Source organism: Hemiscyllium ocellatum, chromosome 5 (assembly GCF_020745735.1).
Source record: "Hemiscyllium ocellatum isolate sHemOce1 chromosome 5, sHemOce1.pat.X.cur, whole genome shotgun sequence".
Taxonomy (NCBI): Eukaryota; Metazoa; Chordata; class Chondrichthyes; order Orectolobiformes; family Hemiscylliidae; genus Hemiscyllium; species Hemiscyllium ocellatum.
In genome coordinates, this window is record NC_083405.1 from 41,181,480 (window position 1) to 41,199,442 (window position 17,963).

The 17,963-nt window shown below is 37.4% G+C and overlaps 1 protein-coding gene across 1 annotated transcript in view; it reads right to left on the bottom strand.

The window, feature by feature from the left end:
* The window catches only part of LOC132816011 (dynein axonemal heavy chain 11-like), a 417,048-nt gene that overhangs the window by 260,257 nt on the left and 138,828 nt on the right, over nt 1-17,963 (bottom strand). Inside the window, exons 31-37 of the mRNA XM_060825416.1 lie at nt 8,535-8,691; nt 7,925-8,070; nt 7,715-7,831; nt 5,587-5,725; nt 3,495-3,587; nt 1,876-2,070; nt 311-388 (exon numbers count right to left, since the gene is read on the bottom strand). Coding sequence (XP_060681399.1) covers nt 311-388; nt 1,876-2,070; nt 3,495-3,587; nt 5,587-5,725; nt 7,715-7,831; nt 7,925-8,070; nt 8,535-8,691 — 925 coding nt within the window. The remainder of the gene's footprint in view (nt 1-310; nt 389-1,875; nt 2,071-3,494; nt 3,588-5,586; nt 5,726-7,714; nt 7,832-7,924; nt 8,071-8,534; nt 8,692-17,963) is intronic.

Sequence of the window (17,963 nt, forward strand, 5' to 3'; positions counted from 1 at the left end):
CCTCACTGTTGCTTTAGTCAATATTTATCCCCCAATTAAGCCCACAAAAAAAAGGTTAACCTTGTCATTATCAAATCTGTGTGACGATGCCAGATTTCCTAACTTTATAATAGCAATTACTCTCCAAAAAAAATTTAATTGAATAGAAAACATTTTGGGGATTTGTGCAATGTATTATGTAACTGTTCAAATTTATAAAAAGAAAACATACCAGCCAGTTTATCTACTATTCAGTATATGCATACAACCTAATGTTGCAACTGTTATTTCTTGAGTAATCTTACAGATCGGCAGACTGTCTTTTGCTCACCTGACTTTTTCCTGTTCCAGCATTTCCAACTACAAAGACTGAATGACGGACAGTCAACAACTCTTCTAGCTGAACCACCTAGGATGAAGGCAATATTGACAACCATAATTATTTAAACTGAAAGAATTGGTTAGAAGATCACAACTAATGTTTAGTTTTGTAAAAGTGCTTATAATTAGCTACGCAATTTAGCTTCTTGTTTCTATGACTGTTAGAGGGCCTGCCTCTGCTATTATTTGATCATTTTTACCTCACTTTTCATCTAAAATATCTATTTTGTTTATCACTTCCTCAAAGGAGTCTAACTTGATTTCCCTTTCACAAAACCATGCTGTTGTCTCTGATTATAATGAGATTTTCTAATTACCTCACTATAAGCTCCTTAAAAATAGAATCTAGTATTTTAGTAAGATTAATGTTAAGTTAACTGGTATGTAGTTACTCACTCTCTGTTTCCCAACATTTTTCAATAGAGGAATTACATTTATGACTTTTCAATCTGATGTCACCTTTCCAGAAATTAATGAATTTTGAAAAAATTTTAAAAATGCATTTGCAATCCCAATAGCTACTTCCTTTGGGGCATGGGATGAAGTCCATCAGGACTTAACGGTTTCTCAATCTTTACTGCAAATATTCCAAACCCCACTGTCCCTCTCTACCATTCCCTCTGCCCCAACACACATACACAACCCAGTAACCTTTCCCTGGTAGTTGTTTTAAATTCCTCCCTTTCTTTCATCATTCAATTTACAAGTATTTCTGAGATGTTATTTGAATTTTCTACAGTGATGACAGATACAAAATATCTGTTCAACATTTCCATCATTATCTTATTTCTAATTAACAATTCCCCAGACTCTCATTAGTTACACTTATCCTTTTCGGCTACTTGGAGAAATCTTACCATCGTTTTTCATATTTCTAGCTAGTGTCCTCAATTCTCCTGTTCTTCAGAGTTTAACAAAGAAAACCCCTATAACATAACAGCACAAAGCTAACTGCTCTTTAAACAAATGTGAACAGGGTGTCCAGAAATTCCTATAGGCCACTGCTTTCATTCTGAAGGAAGCATTTAATTCTGAGTGTTTTACTGTAACCAATATTCATGGGATGCAAAAGTATTACAAGTAGAACCTGTCAGTATCACACCACTGACTTAATCTCTACATTTCAAACTGTTGAGAAACCACTGTTTTCACTCATTTTATTAACTCACCTCCACCTACCATGTCTTCCAGCCTAGCAGCCCCAAAACATACTGTCCATTATTTTTGTAACATTCTAACCTACGAACAAATAGTTACTTATTGATTTCTTGGACGACAATAATTTCTCTTGCATTACAATTAAAACAATGTCTGATTTTCCTTTGGCAAAAATGCATCTCTTACTCATTAGTATTCAAATACTAATCATGGACAGCACCACAAGAAAATTGTGATTTGGAACACAGATTTAACATGGCACAATTCAACAAAGGCGCACATTTTCCAGTTAAATTAAAAAAATGTTACTTTAATAACAAAAGGAAAAAGGTGCTTTTAAGATGAAAGATTTCACACCTTGAGGATAAAGCTTTCTTCATGCTGTAGGCTGAGTTCCAGAGTGGACTGTCTGACCATCTGTTCAAATTCCTGGTCTCGCTTTCTCGGGACATCCAGGGTGGGAAACAGATCACCAGTCAGCCCCATAAAAATGGGCACATCATCTGTGACAATCTTTGGCAAATTGAAATCCCTTAAAGCACGCATTAACACCTTGTAAAAGAAAGAACATATTATACAATAACTTTCATCACAGGGTTGTAGCAATATTAGAAAAGGAAAAAAAAATCAAAAATTATTGAAGTTACACTGAAGAGCTGGCTTTACTCCAAACAAACAGCATCAGAAAGTTATTTCTGTCGATTCTCTATCTGTCCATATCTCTCCCATTGAAGAGACCAGAAGACAAACAGAAAGAGTATTTACAGGGTGAAAACTTCGATGATATCAATTAGTGTAATTATTATAACCATTCCAACAGATTATATCCACACTACTCTACACTGCCAATTTATATTATCTCTCTCATGGGTGCCAGACTGCTGTATAAAAGTAATCTGAATCATCTAAGGTCAGGGCCATAACCTAAACAACTGAAGTGGTCCTCTGAAGCAAAATATTACAGATGCTGGAAATCTGAAATAAAAACAGAAAATACTGGAAACACTGAACAGATCTGGCAGCATCTATAGAAAATGAAACAGAGTTAAATGGAAGTCCTGTCCTACTGTTGCTGAAACAACAAATTAAATAATCTTTTTTTATATTAATTGTTATTTTCATTTGGGCATTCGAAATTCTCACTTGTACTGGAGCAATTCTCTTTCAGTGCATTATTTTTTCAGAAGTATTTAATTATTGTACGTAGCTTTGAGCAACTCTTTTGGGTTCACTTAGCCATACACTTTCTGGGCATATTTACAGGGCGTGGTGTTGTTGTAGCAGTAATTTCTACACTGGGGCACAACTACGCTTACCTTTGGAATCTTCCTTTCAATTAAAGGATAGGGAAAGTTGAAATTTTCAGCTAACTAACTTTGGCAACAAGACCTAACTGAAAACAGGAAGTGCTAGAGAAACTCAACAGGTCTAGTAATACTTGCAGAGAAAGCATCAGAATTAATGTTTTAAGTTCAACATGAGCTTGCTTTGGAAATCCTTCGGAAGAATAATATTGGACTCCGCATATTCACTCTGTTTCACTCCCCACAGATTCTACCTGATATGCTGAGCTGCTCAAGCTCTTTCTGTTTTTAACTTTTGATTTCTATATCCATAGTATTTTGCCTTTGTTGGATACAAGGCAGTACTGCATTCAGGGTAAATTACAAATTTCCCTATGGAAATATAATAGGTTAAGTTAAATAGGTAGAGCAAAGGTGATCACAGTTAGATTATGAGTACAATTAAATTCTAAAGAATCATAGGACAGGTAGAGAACAGAAAGGAATAAGAGGGAAAGTGGAAACAGAGTAAGTGTATGCAAAATGCTTGTTTATTAGTCACAACCCATTAACTATAAGTCAATAAAATCCATCAACCCAAAATAGACAGCAACTTCTTTGAACTTGTTCACTATCTCAGGATTTAAAGTGGTTTGAGAGAGAGACTGCATGATTTATTTATTTCTGAATTACCTGATCTTCTGGTCTATTTTTGTCTCCTCTCTTAAGTGAGCCAGCAACAACTAAAACAGATTTCACTGCACGAAGACCCCAGTCATAATGATCCTTAACAAGAGACAAATTGAATGTTGTGAGCAACATACAGCAAGAGATTGACATTTTAACTTTACAATTGTTGTGTATTTCCAACACTTGCTTGAGCAAAAGAAGGTTCAAAATTATAAGTATTGAAGCTTGCTTCATGACTAGCAATGGCACATGACTCAATTTGCCAGTCCCTCTAATACTGAACAATTCTCTTTTCTGCATTTGTGTTATCAACACCAAGATGGCTGGCAAAGATGGCCACCGGCTACCTGCACACCTGGCACTGATGATATTACACCACCACAACTGAATCTTCTGGCCACTCCCTAGGCTGTTTCCCCCACCCCCAGCTGTTTGCTGCATCCTTTGCTTTATAGAACTGACAGTTCTTTCTGAGCGCTCCTCTAGGTCAACAGTTCCTTAATTAATTTCAGAACATCACATGCTTGGATGCTTCAGCAATACGGTGCTGCACATTTAATAAAAGTACACCCTGACAATTGAATTCTTCAATATTGTAATGCCCATTGATGTTGGTGAATCGATTCTCAGGCGTCTGACTGCAAAGCTGTGTTTCTGCTCAAGAGTGGTGGTGTGGGTAATAAATGCCCACTTTAATTACTTACTCAAAGTCCAGGGAATTTACATTAGCAAAGGCATATATGTTCTACATTTAAACTAATGAATTTGAGGTTGGAGGACAAGAATGGAAGGTTCATGTTCCAAATATACAATCAGTTCTTTATAGATAATTGAGCTTTCTCTCCTGCCCACTAGAAATCTCACATTTACGAACAACTTGCTCTGATTGCTGAGATAAAATTTGGCCTTTGTGATATGTATAAATCATGGACTGAACACTGAAGACACAGTGAGATGAGATTGCATCCTTTGGCTATCCATCACATTTTATAAACAACTCACATGAATTGGAGTTTGAACATTACATGCTCTAACATTCACTCTTCTGAAAATTCAAAAATGGAATTCTCAGGGAAGATACTACTATTCTGTAACACTGATGTTAAATCAACAATACAGTTTTAGTAGGTTATCTCAAGCTTTTCCAGATGAGTGCCAACTATTTTTTCCAAATTGATGCATTCTTTTTCTACTGATGATCAGTTTATACCACAAATACCAAAGCATACAGAGACATGGCAAATAACACCGTTAGACTGAGGCCTTTATTGTTTGAATTCTAACTTTAAATGCTTGCTGACATGGCTGACATTTTAGTTCTATATAATTATCAGTATGGTGGGCGGTTAGTGCTAATGAAAATCTTTTCCCTTTTTGGAATTTTTAATCTTCATCTAATTTCCTGCTTATAATACATGACATCACAATTACCGACAGTTTCATTGTGGGCAATGAAAGCATGCAGTTGTTATGACATTTTCTTACTACCTTTCATTACTCCATGGGCTAAAATATACAAAACAAAAGTGACGACCTCTGGTCGGACTTAGTTGAAATGTTTCATTTTAAACAAAGCAATGGTTTCAAAACACGATACTGTGTCAGATGACCTTTAAAACATCTTGATTTAGTACACGAAATAATCATTAACAGGATATTCCACTATCAACGTTTACAAATTTAAGCCAACATTTCCTCGGAAATACTCCCACTCCATCGCAATTTTACTGGAAGTGTGCTGGAAACACCTTTATGGAATTTCTGTGCATTCTTGGTGGTGAAGCAGAAGAAATCTGAAGAAAACTGCTGGTCTAAAGTTAGCATCACAACTATACGCTTAACATTAACATGCAGTACACCAAATGCAAGCATTCGAGATGTAATTTTCTGATTTTCTTAATGCCAGAAATATGTCTCATCAGCTGGAACATGTCAGAATCTCTGCTATATATTGCAGGCGTTTCTAAGTTAAAAATCAGAAAATTATCCCATTAAAGTAAAATTCACATCGAAATACATTGAATTTCAAATGTTTTCATAAGCAAACAGTGATTATGAAAATCAGCATCAGCCAAAGAAATATTAAAAGGAAAACCTGTTTCGAAAGCAGTTCTTTACAAAGAGTATACAAAGTGATGAATTTTCTGGCCAACAACTTGGCATCTAAAAACCCTTCTGCAACCAGCATAATCTCACAAATCAGTTCAATATCAGGGACAACCATAGCACAAGGCCTAAAAACAGAAACAAGATACATGAGACAAGATTCATTGTATGCATATACTCAACCATACTATGGAATTTATACACATATTATAAACAATTTAAAAAGGAGCCCCTTCCTCAACAATGCTACAGGCATTTATGCTATGCACTGTGATTCAATGTAGAAATATCTCTGTGTTATCATTGGATGCACAGTGTTCTAAATAATATTAGCAATGGATTAGATGCACATTGCTGTTGAAGAGATTGGGCTTTACATATGAAGAAGAGAAGAAACTATTCGAGGTGATCTAATATAGATCTTTACAACTACGAGTGGGTTGGACAGGGTAGGTGTCGAGAGAATGCCTTCAATGGACAGACAGTCCAAAAATAGAGCTGTAAGTACAACATGTTGCAAACATGTTATTTTCAAAGATGCCACCACAATCCTGGAAGGGTAACCCCTTTCATCCTCCAGGTGGCACATGTGACAGCGATAATGGGTCTCTGTGTGAAAAACCAGCGCACAGGCTCTTCCCACCAACACCCTCCACCTCACCCCAATGCCCACACTGAGCCTGCCACACCAGTCTGGATAAAGCACCACAATAAATTTCACTGACTTCAATTGGCCACTTCCTGCCAGCCAATAGTCAGCTGATCCTTGTTTTAAATTTGATGGCAATAGCCATAACACACTTCCTTAAACTGCAGTCCGTGCATCAGTTTTAAGATGGTCCTCTTGTTTTTTTTTGCCACAATGTTTTATTTGAAACATTAAACACCAAAGATGTTGAAATGACTGCATTGTTCAAACAGAGGTGCAAATTACAAAGACAAAGAGAAAAATTCACCAGGATTTGATTGTTTTGGTTAAAAAAATGGATTATTAATTTCTATGGGATCAAAGTAAGTGGGTAGTCCCTAATAACACTATATATATTTTTAAAAACGTTTGTGCAAATTGTCTGCATGACAGAGTCACAAAAAGCAATACTCAAAAGGGAATCATTCTCATTTTAAGCATTGGTATAAAAAGGGCTATAATACATTGGCTACTTTGGTTTACATTTCTCCCAGTTAAATGACAATCAGTGATATTTAATGAGGTAACCTAATATCATCTGTGCTGTACTATCACTAGAAGTCAAAATTACTTATAGAAACATTCAACAGTGTGTGTTTGTGCACTGAAATTAAACTGTTTTAGACAGAGGCTATTTTCATTGAAGTGAATTTTGTTAAAGCTAACAGTGAAAAGTCTTTTTTTCCCCAATATGCTGTATTTAATGTTTTGGTGGCTAGTATTTCTATCAAAAAGTAATGGTGGGAAACATAGCACCCATCTGATCATGAAAGGGGCCTCACGTCTATCTCGTGGTGACAGCAAAACTAATTTAATTGGAGGGTGAAAGGAGTTGACTGCAGATTCCCAGTGGGGCAATGTCAAAATTACATTCATTAATTAATCAGCTGACACTATGTTCACTCTGTGTCGATCAAGGGACCTGGCACAGACAGGCAGGCCGCTAAAAGCTAACCACCACCCCTGCTGCCCTTGCCTCTGCTTCCCTCACTCTCCTGCAAACTCCAACCAGACACTTGCCATCCCACCTTTGCTCTCTATTTGGTATTGATCCCACAATGATCTGAACCACTGGTGGATGTAATGCCACCAGCTGCCAACCTTCACATTGGCACTGATGGCATTAGGAACTGCAGGCCTCTGATTGTCTAGCAACTCTCTGCAGGGTAGACCTCTACCACCAGGGACTCCAACCTGAATGGTAGATGACTCCATCAGACCTTCTCCAATGAACCTGACAGGGGGTCCTCACTGATCACTGCAGCAGACCATTGTCATCCCAACAGAACCACCAGAATCTGGATAGTACTTTACCAACTGTAGCAGTTATTACAAAAACATTTTTCTATCGCACTTACAAATCTCAGTAATCTGCTCCAACACTCAGTGGACAATACCAGTAGTACTCAAGATAGCCAACTACACTTGCCTGAAAAGTGCTTTAAGATTTTCTGGTAGTTCTGTTCGACCAGCATAACCAGGATTCATTGTTATAAATATGCCAACTGCAGATTTTAAAGAAATTTCTTCCCCAAGAAAAACAAATCTGTGAACAGTAAATAAAATATATTAAACCATCTAAAATAGTATGCATTAATAAATGGTAATGAAATTGGTTCATTTGTTCTTTTACCCTCACCTTTTCTTCTTGTTTTTGATGGCATCTTGTATTGTTTTAACCTGCACTGCAATGACTGACAAAACCTCAATGGAGATCCGATTAAACTCATCAAAGCAGCCCCAAGCACCAGTTTGCGCCAAACCTTTGTAGATATTTCCTATGGACTATACAATGCAAAATAAGTATTCAAAAATGAAGCAGCATTCATGAAAAGTCAATTTAGTTCATTTGGCATGGACAGTTTGTCTGCAATGCAAAGTGACACCAACAATGTGGGTTCAATTCCCGCACTAGCTGAGCTTCTTATGAAGGATTCTCCTTCTCAACCTTTCCCTTCGCCTGAGGTGTGGTGACACTCAGGTTAATCCACCACTAGTCATCCCTCTCGAATGAGAGAGCACCCCTTTGGGCTGGTAAAAATATGGTGACTTTATCTTTAATACTCATATTCAATACTGTTCACATCCTATTCTGCTGAGAAGTCAACTGTTTCACTCTTATCCTGCTCAATGTTTGCAACATCTTTTGATTTCATTTCAGATTTACAACATTTACAGTACTTTGCTTTGTGGTGGTGTTGCATCTCTTTTTATAAATAAAGTAGAAGCATGATAACTAGCAAACGTACCTTATAATCCATCTGTTCAGAACAATTGAAGACATATACCATGACACCCAGGGCACGCCCAAGATCTTTAATGGTCTCTGTTTTGCCTGTCCCAGCAGGACCTGCAGGTGCTCCACTCATGGTTAAGTGAAGAGACTGTGTCAGGGTAATGTAGCACCTACAGACCAAAAACTGTAGGTTAACTTATCTTAATTTAGCAATTGCATTAAAAAGTACAATGAAGGATGCAGAGAGATTGATTAATTTGCATCAACATTTCACAAAACAACATCTACAGTGCATAACTCTGCTTGTAAGTTAGTCAGGACCCTGTAAGTTGCAACTTGTTTCTCTTTCCATTGACTTCCTATGCTCACTTCCTATTGATTCCCCACAAAGAAACTTTGCTGAAAGAACAAACATATTTATTAAACAGAAAGAAACGAGAAAATAAGTTGCCTTTCCCTTTATTTATATCTTGTTCTCTCAGTAAACCTTAACCACACCCTCTCAATCTCCTTCTGTCTCGATCAGTCAATATATAACTGTATCAGAAAGCAGACTCCCAGTTTCATAGTGGTTAATAATCAAACATGTGAGGCAGTTTGTTGTCTTCTCAATTCAATTGTTTTCATTTTCAAAACTGAAGACAGCCATCTCCCCAACCACCCTCTTTCTCATTCCCATGGGTTATTACACATTCTGAAGGGAACAATAAATAAGAATTACAATAAGGGCATGATCTTCCCCTCCCTAGAGTCTGGAAAAAGAGTAAAAACTCACTCCTTTATCACCACTAAGTTGTTGAAACGAAAGCCCATTGGTGATCTTCTCACCTGTCACCAATTAAGCCCTGTGAGTAGTCAATTAATGACCACAAGGGTTCGACTTAACATCTCCCCAAACAACATCCTTCCAAACAAGTGAGAAAGGTGGCAAGCTTCCCAACTGTGCAAATACTGTGACCTCCATGCCAGGTTGGAGGGAGGGCTACTGATTGTCCAAATCTGGCACTGTCTGAGGCACAGGAATGGAGGAGGGGGTCTAAGAGGGTGAGGCCTGAAAACCACCCTCCTGGCCTTGGCTCCAAATCCAATCCCTACTCCTGATAACTATCTCTTATGAAGAGCACAAAATATATTTATTTTCTCACTGTAGGGTACCCTAAGATTAGGCATGGGCTAGCAGATTTTAAGAGCCAGATACTGCAAGCCTCTGAATGGTCAACAGTTTCTGACAGTCTGGGTAACCAGTGTCGTGGCTTGCGATTGGTCAAGAAATACATGTGTTATCTCTTCATGTGCTGTTTGTGGGACAATTGGACAAATTATTATTGTGACAGAGGTAGAGTTTTAGTCACCACCTAACATGGCCGATTCATGACAATTTTTTAAAAATCTACCCTTATGAAGTTAAATGATGCAATTGTGAATTTTAAAAAATTACATACAGAACAAACAACAGGATGTTGAACCTATCAACAAAGTAGGCATACTTAAACTACTGGACCTGTGCCTCACAACATACTTCACATTCAACAACCAGATATACGAACAAATCAATGGAACACCCATGGGCTCACCCATCTCTGGATTCACAGCAGAAGCATTAACGCAAAGGTTAGAACAAACAGTCTTACCGCAAATTCAACCCAAACTCTGGGTCAGATATGTGGATGACACCTTTGTAATCATTAAAAACACACAAGTAGAGAACACACACCAGATCATCAATGCCACACTCACAGGAATCCGATTCATGAGAGAGGAAGAAAAGGACAACCAACTCCCATTCCTAGACGTGGTGGTACAGAGAACACCCAATGGAGAATTCACCACAAAGGTATACAGGAAAGCGACACACACAGACCAAGTCCTGAACTATGAAAGCAACCACCCCAACATACACAAAAGAAGTTGCATCAAGACACTATTCAAAAGGGCCACAACACACAGCAGCACACCAGAACTGCAAAAAGAGTAAGAAGAACACCTATACAATGAATTCGCCAAAAACGGATACCCGTGCAATTTCATCAACAGATGCCTAAAGGAAAGACAACAGAATGAGGACATGCCGCAACCCAAAGGACTAGCCACACTACCATACATCAGGAGCATTTCTGAACTGACAGCCAGACTACTGCGATCACTAGGACTCATAACAGCACACAAACCAACAGCCACTCTCAGACAACAACTCACCAGAACGAAGGACCCGATGCCCAGCATGAGCAAAACCAATGTAGTGTATAAAATCCCATGCAAGGACTGCGCAAAACACTACATAGGACAAACAGGAAGATAGCTAACAATCCGCAACCATGAACACCAACTAGCCATGAAATGACACGACTAGCTATCCTTAGTAGCCACACACACAGATGACAAGCAAAAATGAATTTGACTAGGACAACACTACTATTATAGGACAAGCCAAACAGAGAACAGCCAGGGAATTCCTAGAGGCATGGCACTCATCCACAGATTCTATCAACAAACACATCGACCTGGACCCAATATACCGGCCACTGCAGCTGACAGCTGGAACTGACAACCAGAAGCGGCAGAGACAAACTACTATAAATGCCGGAGGAAAGATCACAGAAGCGCTTCAGAGGAGGCTCCCAAGCACTGAGGATGTCACCTAGACAGGGGACGAAACGTTTGCAACACAAATTCCCAGCTCGGCGAACAGAACCACAACAAATTATATACTAATTCATACAAATCTATGTAAATGTCTTAGTTTCAAAACAAATCAATTTTATCCAATGAAACTTCTGAAATTTGTCCTCTCGGTTTTCAAAGTAATTTGAGGAAGAACAATTAATTGAAAGTTTGCTGATATATCCTGAGAGTATGGTGATGCGCTTTATATATTTCAATAAATCTACTCAGACATGTTGTGACATACCACCGGAGCAGGTTGGATTTGAAACCCAGACTTTCTATCCAAAGGTTGGGACATTACCACTGTGCTACAAACCCTCTTTTTAAAAATTTGAACATTTGCCTGGGATTCTCGATTATCTTTCTGTTAACATGACTACGATGCATTTATGTTGTACATGTTTTGAGAACATGATGCAAATTCAGTTCACTGTTGACAAAACCCAAGTTTTGGCTTTTCAAGGTGTCTGAGAACTCTACCTATAAACTTATGAAGAAATTATAGAAGACATGTGATACAAACAATAAATATATTTGCTATTCCCACTATCACATTTTTCCCATTTTTACACCATTTAAGCATTACATAAGCAGATACATAAGTTATGATGAATAAAAGATCAAAGTAACTTTAGCAAGCACATTATTGTCAAAGTGATGAGTTTACATAAACAAAATCTACATTAATAAATGTGCAATTCAGGAATTTATAAAGTGAAAAGTTAACACAAAGTGATTGTAAACCGACAACAGGAAATTAAGTTGCACTGAGATAAAGAACAAATAGATGTAAAATTTTTAACAAAATAAAGTTTTTTAAAGCAATAAATACATGCCAATTGTCTTCCATGAAATCAGCTTTTTTCAAATGAGAAACTTGTCTTTGGCACCAGTAGCCTTGAAAAATGTTTTAGCTTAACACTGTGACTGCAGAGTAGCAGCACATTCTATGTTGGGTACACTTTACACTTCATATGACACCTGAGAAAATTACTATTGTCAGTGGAAATTTAAGAGATGATAAGTTACAACCCTGTAACAGTCTTTAGAAATAGCACTGCAATAACCTCTGACACTGCCATCTAGTGTTGCTATCATCTTTCAGATTAAGCATTGCAATGTTTGCAGATCAGAGTTTTCATTATAACTTCAGTTCATAGAAAAAAATGTAAACATCTGCATTAGTTTTCTGTTCCTAAAGCATTAGCCTAATCTCTTCACATACTGATAATACTGTCCAGGTTCATGAATGTTAGTACCCTTCCTTGTGAAATGACATGCTTTCCTAATGTCACAATAATTTACACTATGGCATTAGGGTAACACTGGATCAGAATTTCAACTTTTTGCATTTCTGTGCTACTTTTGGACGGGATGTTTGTGGGCTGAGAAAGCTCTCAGCCATAATTCAACTCTTCTGGGTCAGCACTGCCACTATCAGCCCCATGCAAAATTTGAATTTGCATCTCACACCCTCAAATCCCCATTTTCTGCTCGAAGAGTTTAAGAGTTTGGGGTAAGCTTACTGCAGAGTTGGGAACATTCTGACAGATGAGTGTGAAATATTTTGACAACTTCAAATGTTATCATTAGGATGCTGTATTGTAAAGTCATTGCAACTAACTATAGTGAATCACTCAGGGACTGCTCTGAAAAGGTAAGATGACAATTACATCAACTAGCATTGTTTTAATTTTGAGATGCATTAGATCATTTTTTCATTAGATCATATAGGAAGTGTCAAAATCTATTAAAAACAGGAAAAATAAATTTTCTGGTAATATTCATGTACTGTTTTAGTAAATCAGGAGATCTTTAACTTTTGAAAAAAAAAGTTCTGCATGTGGAAAATTTAAGTACATCTTACTCACTGATCCACACCATTAATTTGTTTTCAAAGCAAGCTGCCTGCAATCTCATAACTTAGGTTCACTGTGTGATTGACAATGGCTTGATCTGATAGCTGTGGCAGTTATGAATGCTTGGCTGAGTTTCAAGAGTTATATCAGCTTTCTTAGAAAGCTGTGTTTACATCTTGATTGACAGTTCTATGAGTTTATTCAAGAATTATCTGTGTTAATGCAGTAAGAGAATGAATTTGTTTTTGTTACAATAAATTGACCACTTACTTGGATTTACATTTTTATCAAGATGTCATTCATGTATGAGAGATTTTATTTCAGTATTAAATATGTTTGAATGGCAGTGCCGTTTATTACTAGGTTTACTTTTTCATGTCCATTTCAAAGACATCCAAGGGCTTGTCAATTCATGGATACTAGGTTGCAGATATGAAGATATTTGGGGGCACAGAAAGAAGTGGAAATGTGGAAGGAACATTGGGTATTAGAGAGTATGATGAATATGACAGGATATGGAGGGATCAAGAAGGTATGGTGCATGGGTGTATAAGAGGAAAGGGGTTATGAGATGGAATAAGGTATGAGGGCACATGGAAGCACAGGGAATGTGCTGTAAATGAGGGGTGAGGTTTAGAGAGTATGAGAATACAGTTGGGATCTGGGCTGCAAGAGGTGGAGGTGAACCTGTTATCCACTCCACATCCATATTCACCCGATTGTGACTCGCAAAACCTAAACTCTCCCAACCTCCATAAACCAGGTAAAGGTTTACAGGCAGGCTTGGAGGCACACTCTCATTTCTCCAGCTCAAAATACAACTACTGGTCAAGATGTTTCAGACGGCGGGTAGTAGTAACATTACAGAGATTTTCATAAAAAGAGATGGGCTTTGTGGAGGGTTTAAAGACAGAATCTTGTTGTTAGAGTTAGAAAATAACAGAAATGCCATTTTAGGTATGTTCAACAGATCCCCACCATTGAGAAAGAAACAGAGGAAGACATTTGAATGAAACTAACAGAGATGCAAGAACTATTAGGTAGCAATGGGGGTTTTATTTATCCTATCGAAGACTGGGAGAGTAATAGTGTAACATCTAGTTAGGAGAAAAAATTTGTGAGGCATGTTGAGGAGTGTTTTCTTGATCAGTATGTTTCTGCCTGAGTGAGGAATCCCACACTGGATGTGGATCTGGGGAATGAGACACGTCAAGCTCATCAAATGTCAAGAGTCAATCTAGAGTAAAAATACTGAACAGGACAACCAGTGTCAATTGTTTGAGAGGTATATCAGAATGAAAGATTGTAGTGAAAAACAGTGGTGAATGATGGCTGCCTTTAAAGAACAGCTGGGTTGGTACAGTCAGATTACACTGCTATAGTAAGGAATTCTGTACATTTTATATTGGTCAATATAACACTAAGCAGTGCCACATGCACTATCCACTATGTTGATATTATATAGATGTGTATATAAAGGTTAAGAATCTTGGGTTATCATATTACTCTATTGGCATGCAAGTCCTCCACATTGACATCGGTACAGAGATTATTATACTACCATATTAATTTAACCTGTACCAAGTTGTTAACATATGATTAACTAATTCTTAAGCAATCGTCTGATGAAAACACTAAATAGTTTCCTCTACCAAATCAGACCAAGCAAGCCTTGTGGACCCCTATACTTAACAAGGATGGTGGCAACAAGCCTCCCGCATGGTGAGCTGCATATTTGGTTTAGCTATAAGTCCAACATGGTGAACAGTGGTGTGGATTTCACTTAGCTACTCACACAAATGGTGGAGATCTTAAGATTTGCATCATCTTCAAATTTTAAGTTACCATCTCATGCAAATAGACAGCATTAATGAAAAGCTAAATGTTTGAGAACTATCCAGAAGAAACACTCATGGCAAGATTCAACAAGGAAGAATTAACAATCAATGGGAAAAGCATAACAGACCTGGTAAGCAATGTGCTACAGTGGAAGAGTTAGGAATTTTATGGAAAATGGAATTAGTTACATCAGGGAAAACCTGGTGGGTAATCCCGAGTCAGATACAACAGGAGATCGTACAGACATTGGAAGCTCTGTGATTCAAGTAAAATCTTTGGTTGGCTCAGGGAAACCTTTCACAAAATGTTGCAAAATTACATGCTGAGAAAGTGAAAAGAAAGTACATACAGCCCAGACTAAGTGTCATTACCATAGAAGGCTGGTATTACAAAGCAGGCTATAGCAAGGGAAGTCAAAGGCCATGTAAGAAATTTAAATCGTGGTTGCAGATAGAAAACATCTCGAAGGCAGAATTGAAGCAACAATGGGACAGATAAAAAGTTGGTCTAACAGAAGAAGAATATTAAGAGACTTCATTAAGTTGACAGACAAGGCATGAGATTGTTAACTAAAATTTCATTCAAAGTATCAGACATTTATTTAAACTGCATGGAACAGGTATCCATAAAAAAAAATGAAAAAAACTAAGAAACATTATTAGAACCACATATAGTGGATTTAATTCAGTAAACCCGTAAAGGAAGTGGGAATCATTTATTCAGGCTGCGAGCAGTTGGTTTCACCCATAGAAGCCATAATAAAAGCTAGAAAGGTCAGTATTAGCTAGTGAAGATGGAGTCTTCTATTTTAGCCACAAAGGTTTAGCATCCCTTCATTCAGGCCACAAAATGTGGGAAAACCCAAAGTGGTTTAGCAGAGCAGATGCTATTACGCTAACATAATAAACCTTTTAAGAAAGCAAGATGAACAAATGCACAAACATAAAGGGGAGACATAGCATCATAAATAAAAATGCCTGAAAGATGCAGTTTCTAAAGTGGCTTAAATAGAACATAGAATTGGACATCTTGAAGAAAACAATTAAGCTGAAAAATTACTTCTAAATTAGATACTAAATCAGAGATTAAACCATTAATATTCTTTTATATACAATTCTGAGTATAGGTAATGGTGTTATTTCTGACTCAGGTGTAAAAGATGCAACAAATACTTTGAAGAGGTACTCAATGCCTTTTCAAGTTCATGTTTACTGGGAATCCCTTAAGGTTTCCAGTGTGTTGGAAACCAGACTAGACAATTATTCATAGATAAGATTGGCAAGTTTGAACAAAATGCAATAGTTGAAAGATACAAGTGAAGTCAATCTATGTTAGATGTTTCATCTATCTTGGATGAACTAAAATGCCTATTAAAATACAAATATCCAGTAATACATGGGAACATTTGATATGACTGAAATGTACGATAGCATGGCACACCAGTCTGATAACAGGCAACTGCAGCTGCAGTAATGGCCATTCTGAATGCTTATTCACAAAGTTTGTGAACAGGGCCAAGCATAAATTCCAGATAATAGGATGAATAAAATCACTCTGTGCAGCCAGTGTGGTAACAGAGGTAGAAGATTATAAAAAGATGGAACTAATTTGTGAAAGAGAACTCAAAAGATGATACGGAAGAAATGAGGTACGATTTACTGAGTATGGCCATATATTATATGCAAACATTCAAAACAGTAACAGTAGGTGACTACTCAACCCAAAGTTTGATAAAAGAACTCAACAATCATCACCTTTCCCCACCTCTATTGGGTATTTTGAAAGAAAGCATATCTTTATAAGCCAGAGATCTCATCAATAATTCACTCAAGCATCCATTCCAGAAAAAGGATATAAACTAAGAGATTTGGGGGACATTCATTGTAAGGCATTGGGAAAAAACAGTGAAGGATGCCTCCAGACAAACTGTAAACTTTTAATCAAAAGTATTTTATATTATTTTCTTGGATGTAGGTGTCATTAGAAAGGGCAACATTTGTTGTCCATCCCTAATTGCTCTGGAATGAAGTGACTTGTTCCACCATTTCAGTGGGCAGTTAAGAGTCAACCTCATTGCTATGAGTCTGGAGCCATATGTGTGTAAGGATGGCAGATTTCCTAAGGGACTTTCATGATATAGATTTTTTTAAAAACAACAATTAATGGTATAATCATAAAATCCTTACAGTGTGAAGGTAAGCCATTCGGCCCATCTAGTCCACATCGACTGTCTTAAGAGCATCCTCTCCACCCCCCCTGCTCTACCCCTGTAACACTGTATTCCTCATGGCTAATCCATCTAGCTTGCACATCCCTGGAAACTTTGGACATATTTATGTTTACCATTACTGTGATTAACTTTCAATTCCAGATTTTATTGAACTCAAATTCTACTAGCTTCCATGGTGAAATTTGAACACTCGTCTCCACAGCAACAGTCTGGGCCTATGGATTGATGACATGGTGATATTGTCAATATGTTATTGTAATAAAGGACAACACACCATTTGCCTCCCTAATTACTTGCTGTACCTGCATACTAACTTTGTTATTTATACACCCTCAGGGCTCTGCACTCTCTATTCAAATACTACACTGCTTTTTCTTCCTGCCAGAGTGCACAAGATAATATCTTCCTACATTATATTTCAATATGCAGAACAGTAGTATTGCAAACTCACTTAAGCTGTTTCAATACTAAAGATACCCAAAGGAACTTGAAAGGGAAAGAGGAATAATGACAGAGTAAGAATAAAGCCAGGCCTTGAATGAGGCACATTGAATCACATTTGCAATTGAGATTAATAACTAGATGGACAGCATAACATGTTAATTTGTAACAGGCACTAAGCAGCCTAATCATCAGTCTTTAAAAACTGCAACAATCATCTTTCTACATTGGCACTTGAAGAAGCAGAATTGCCTTCCCTGGACTTTATGTTGGTTAGCTCAGTGTGGGAGCTTGACACCAGCAGTTTATAAATGAGCCTGAGCAGTTTATAAATGAGACCTGAGCCTGAAAATTGCATTGATCTCACATCTAAAATATGACTTTAGCCACAGACTGTCCATAACTTGTT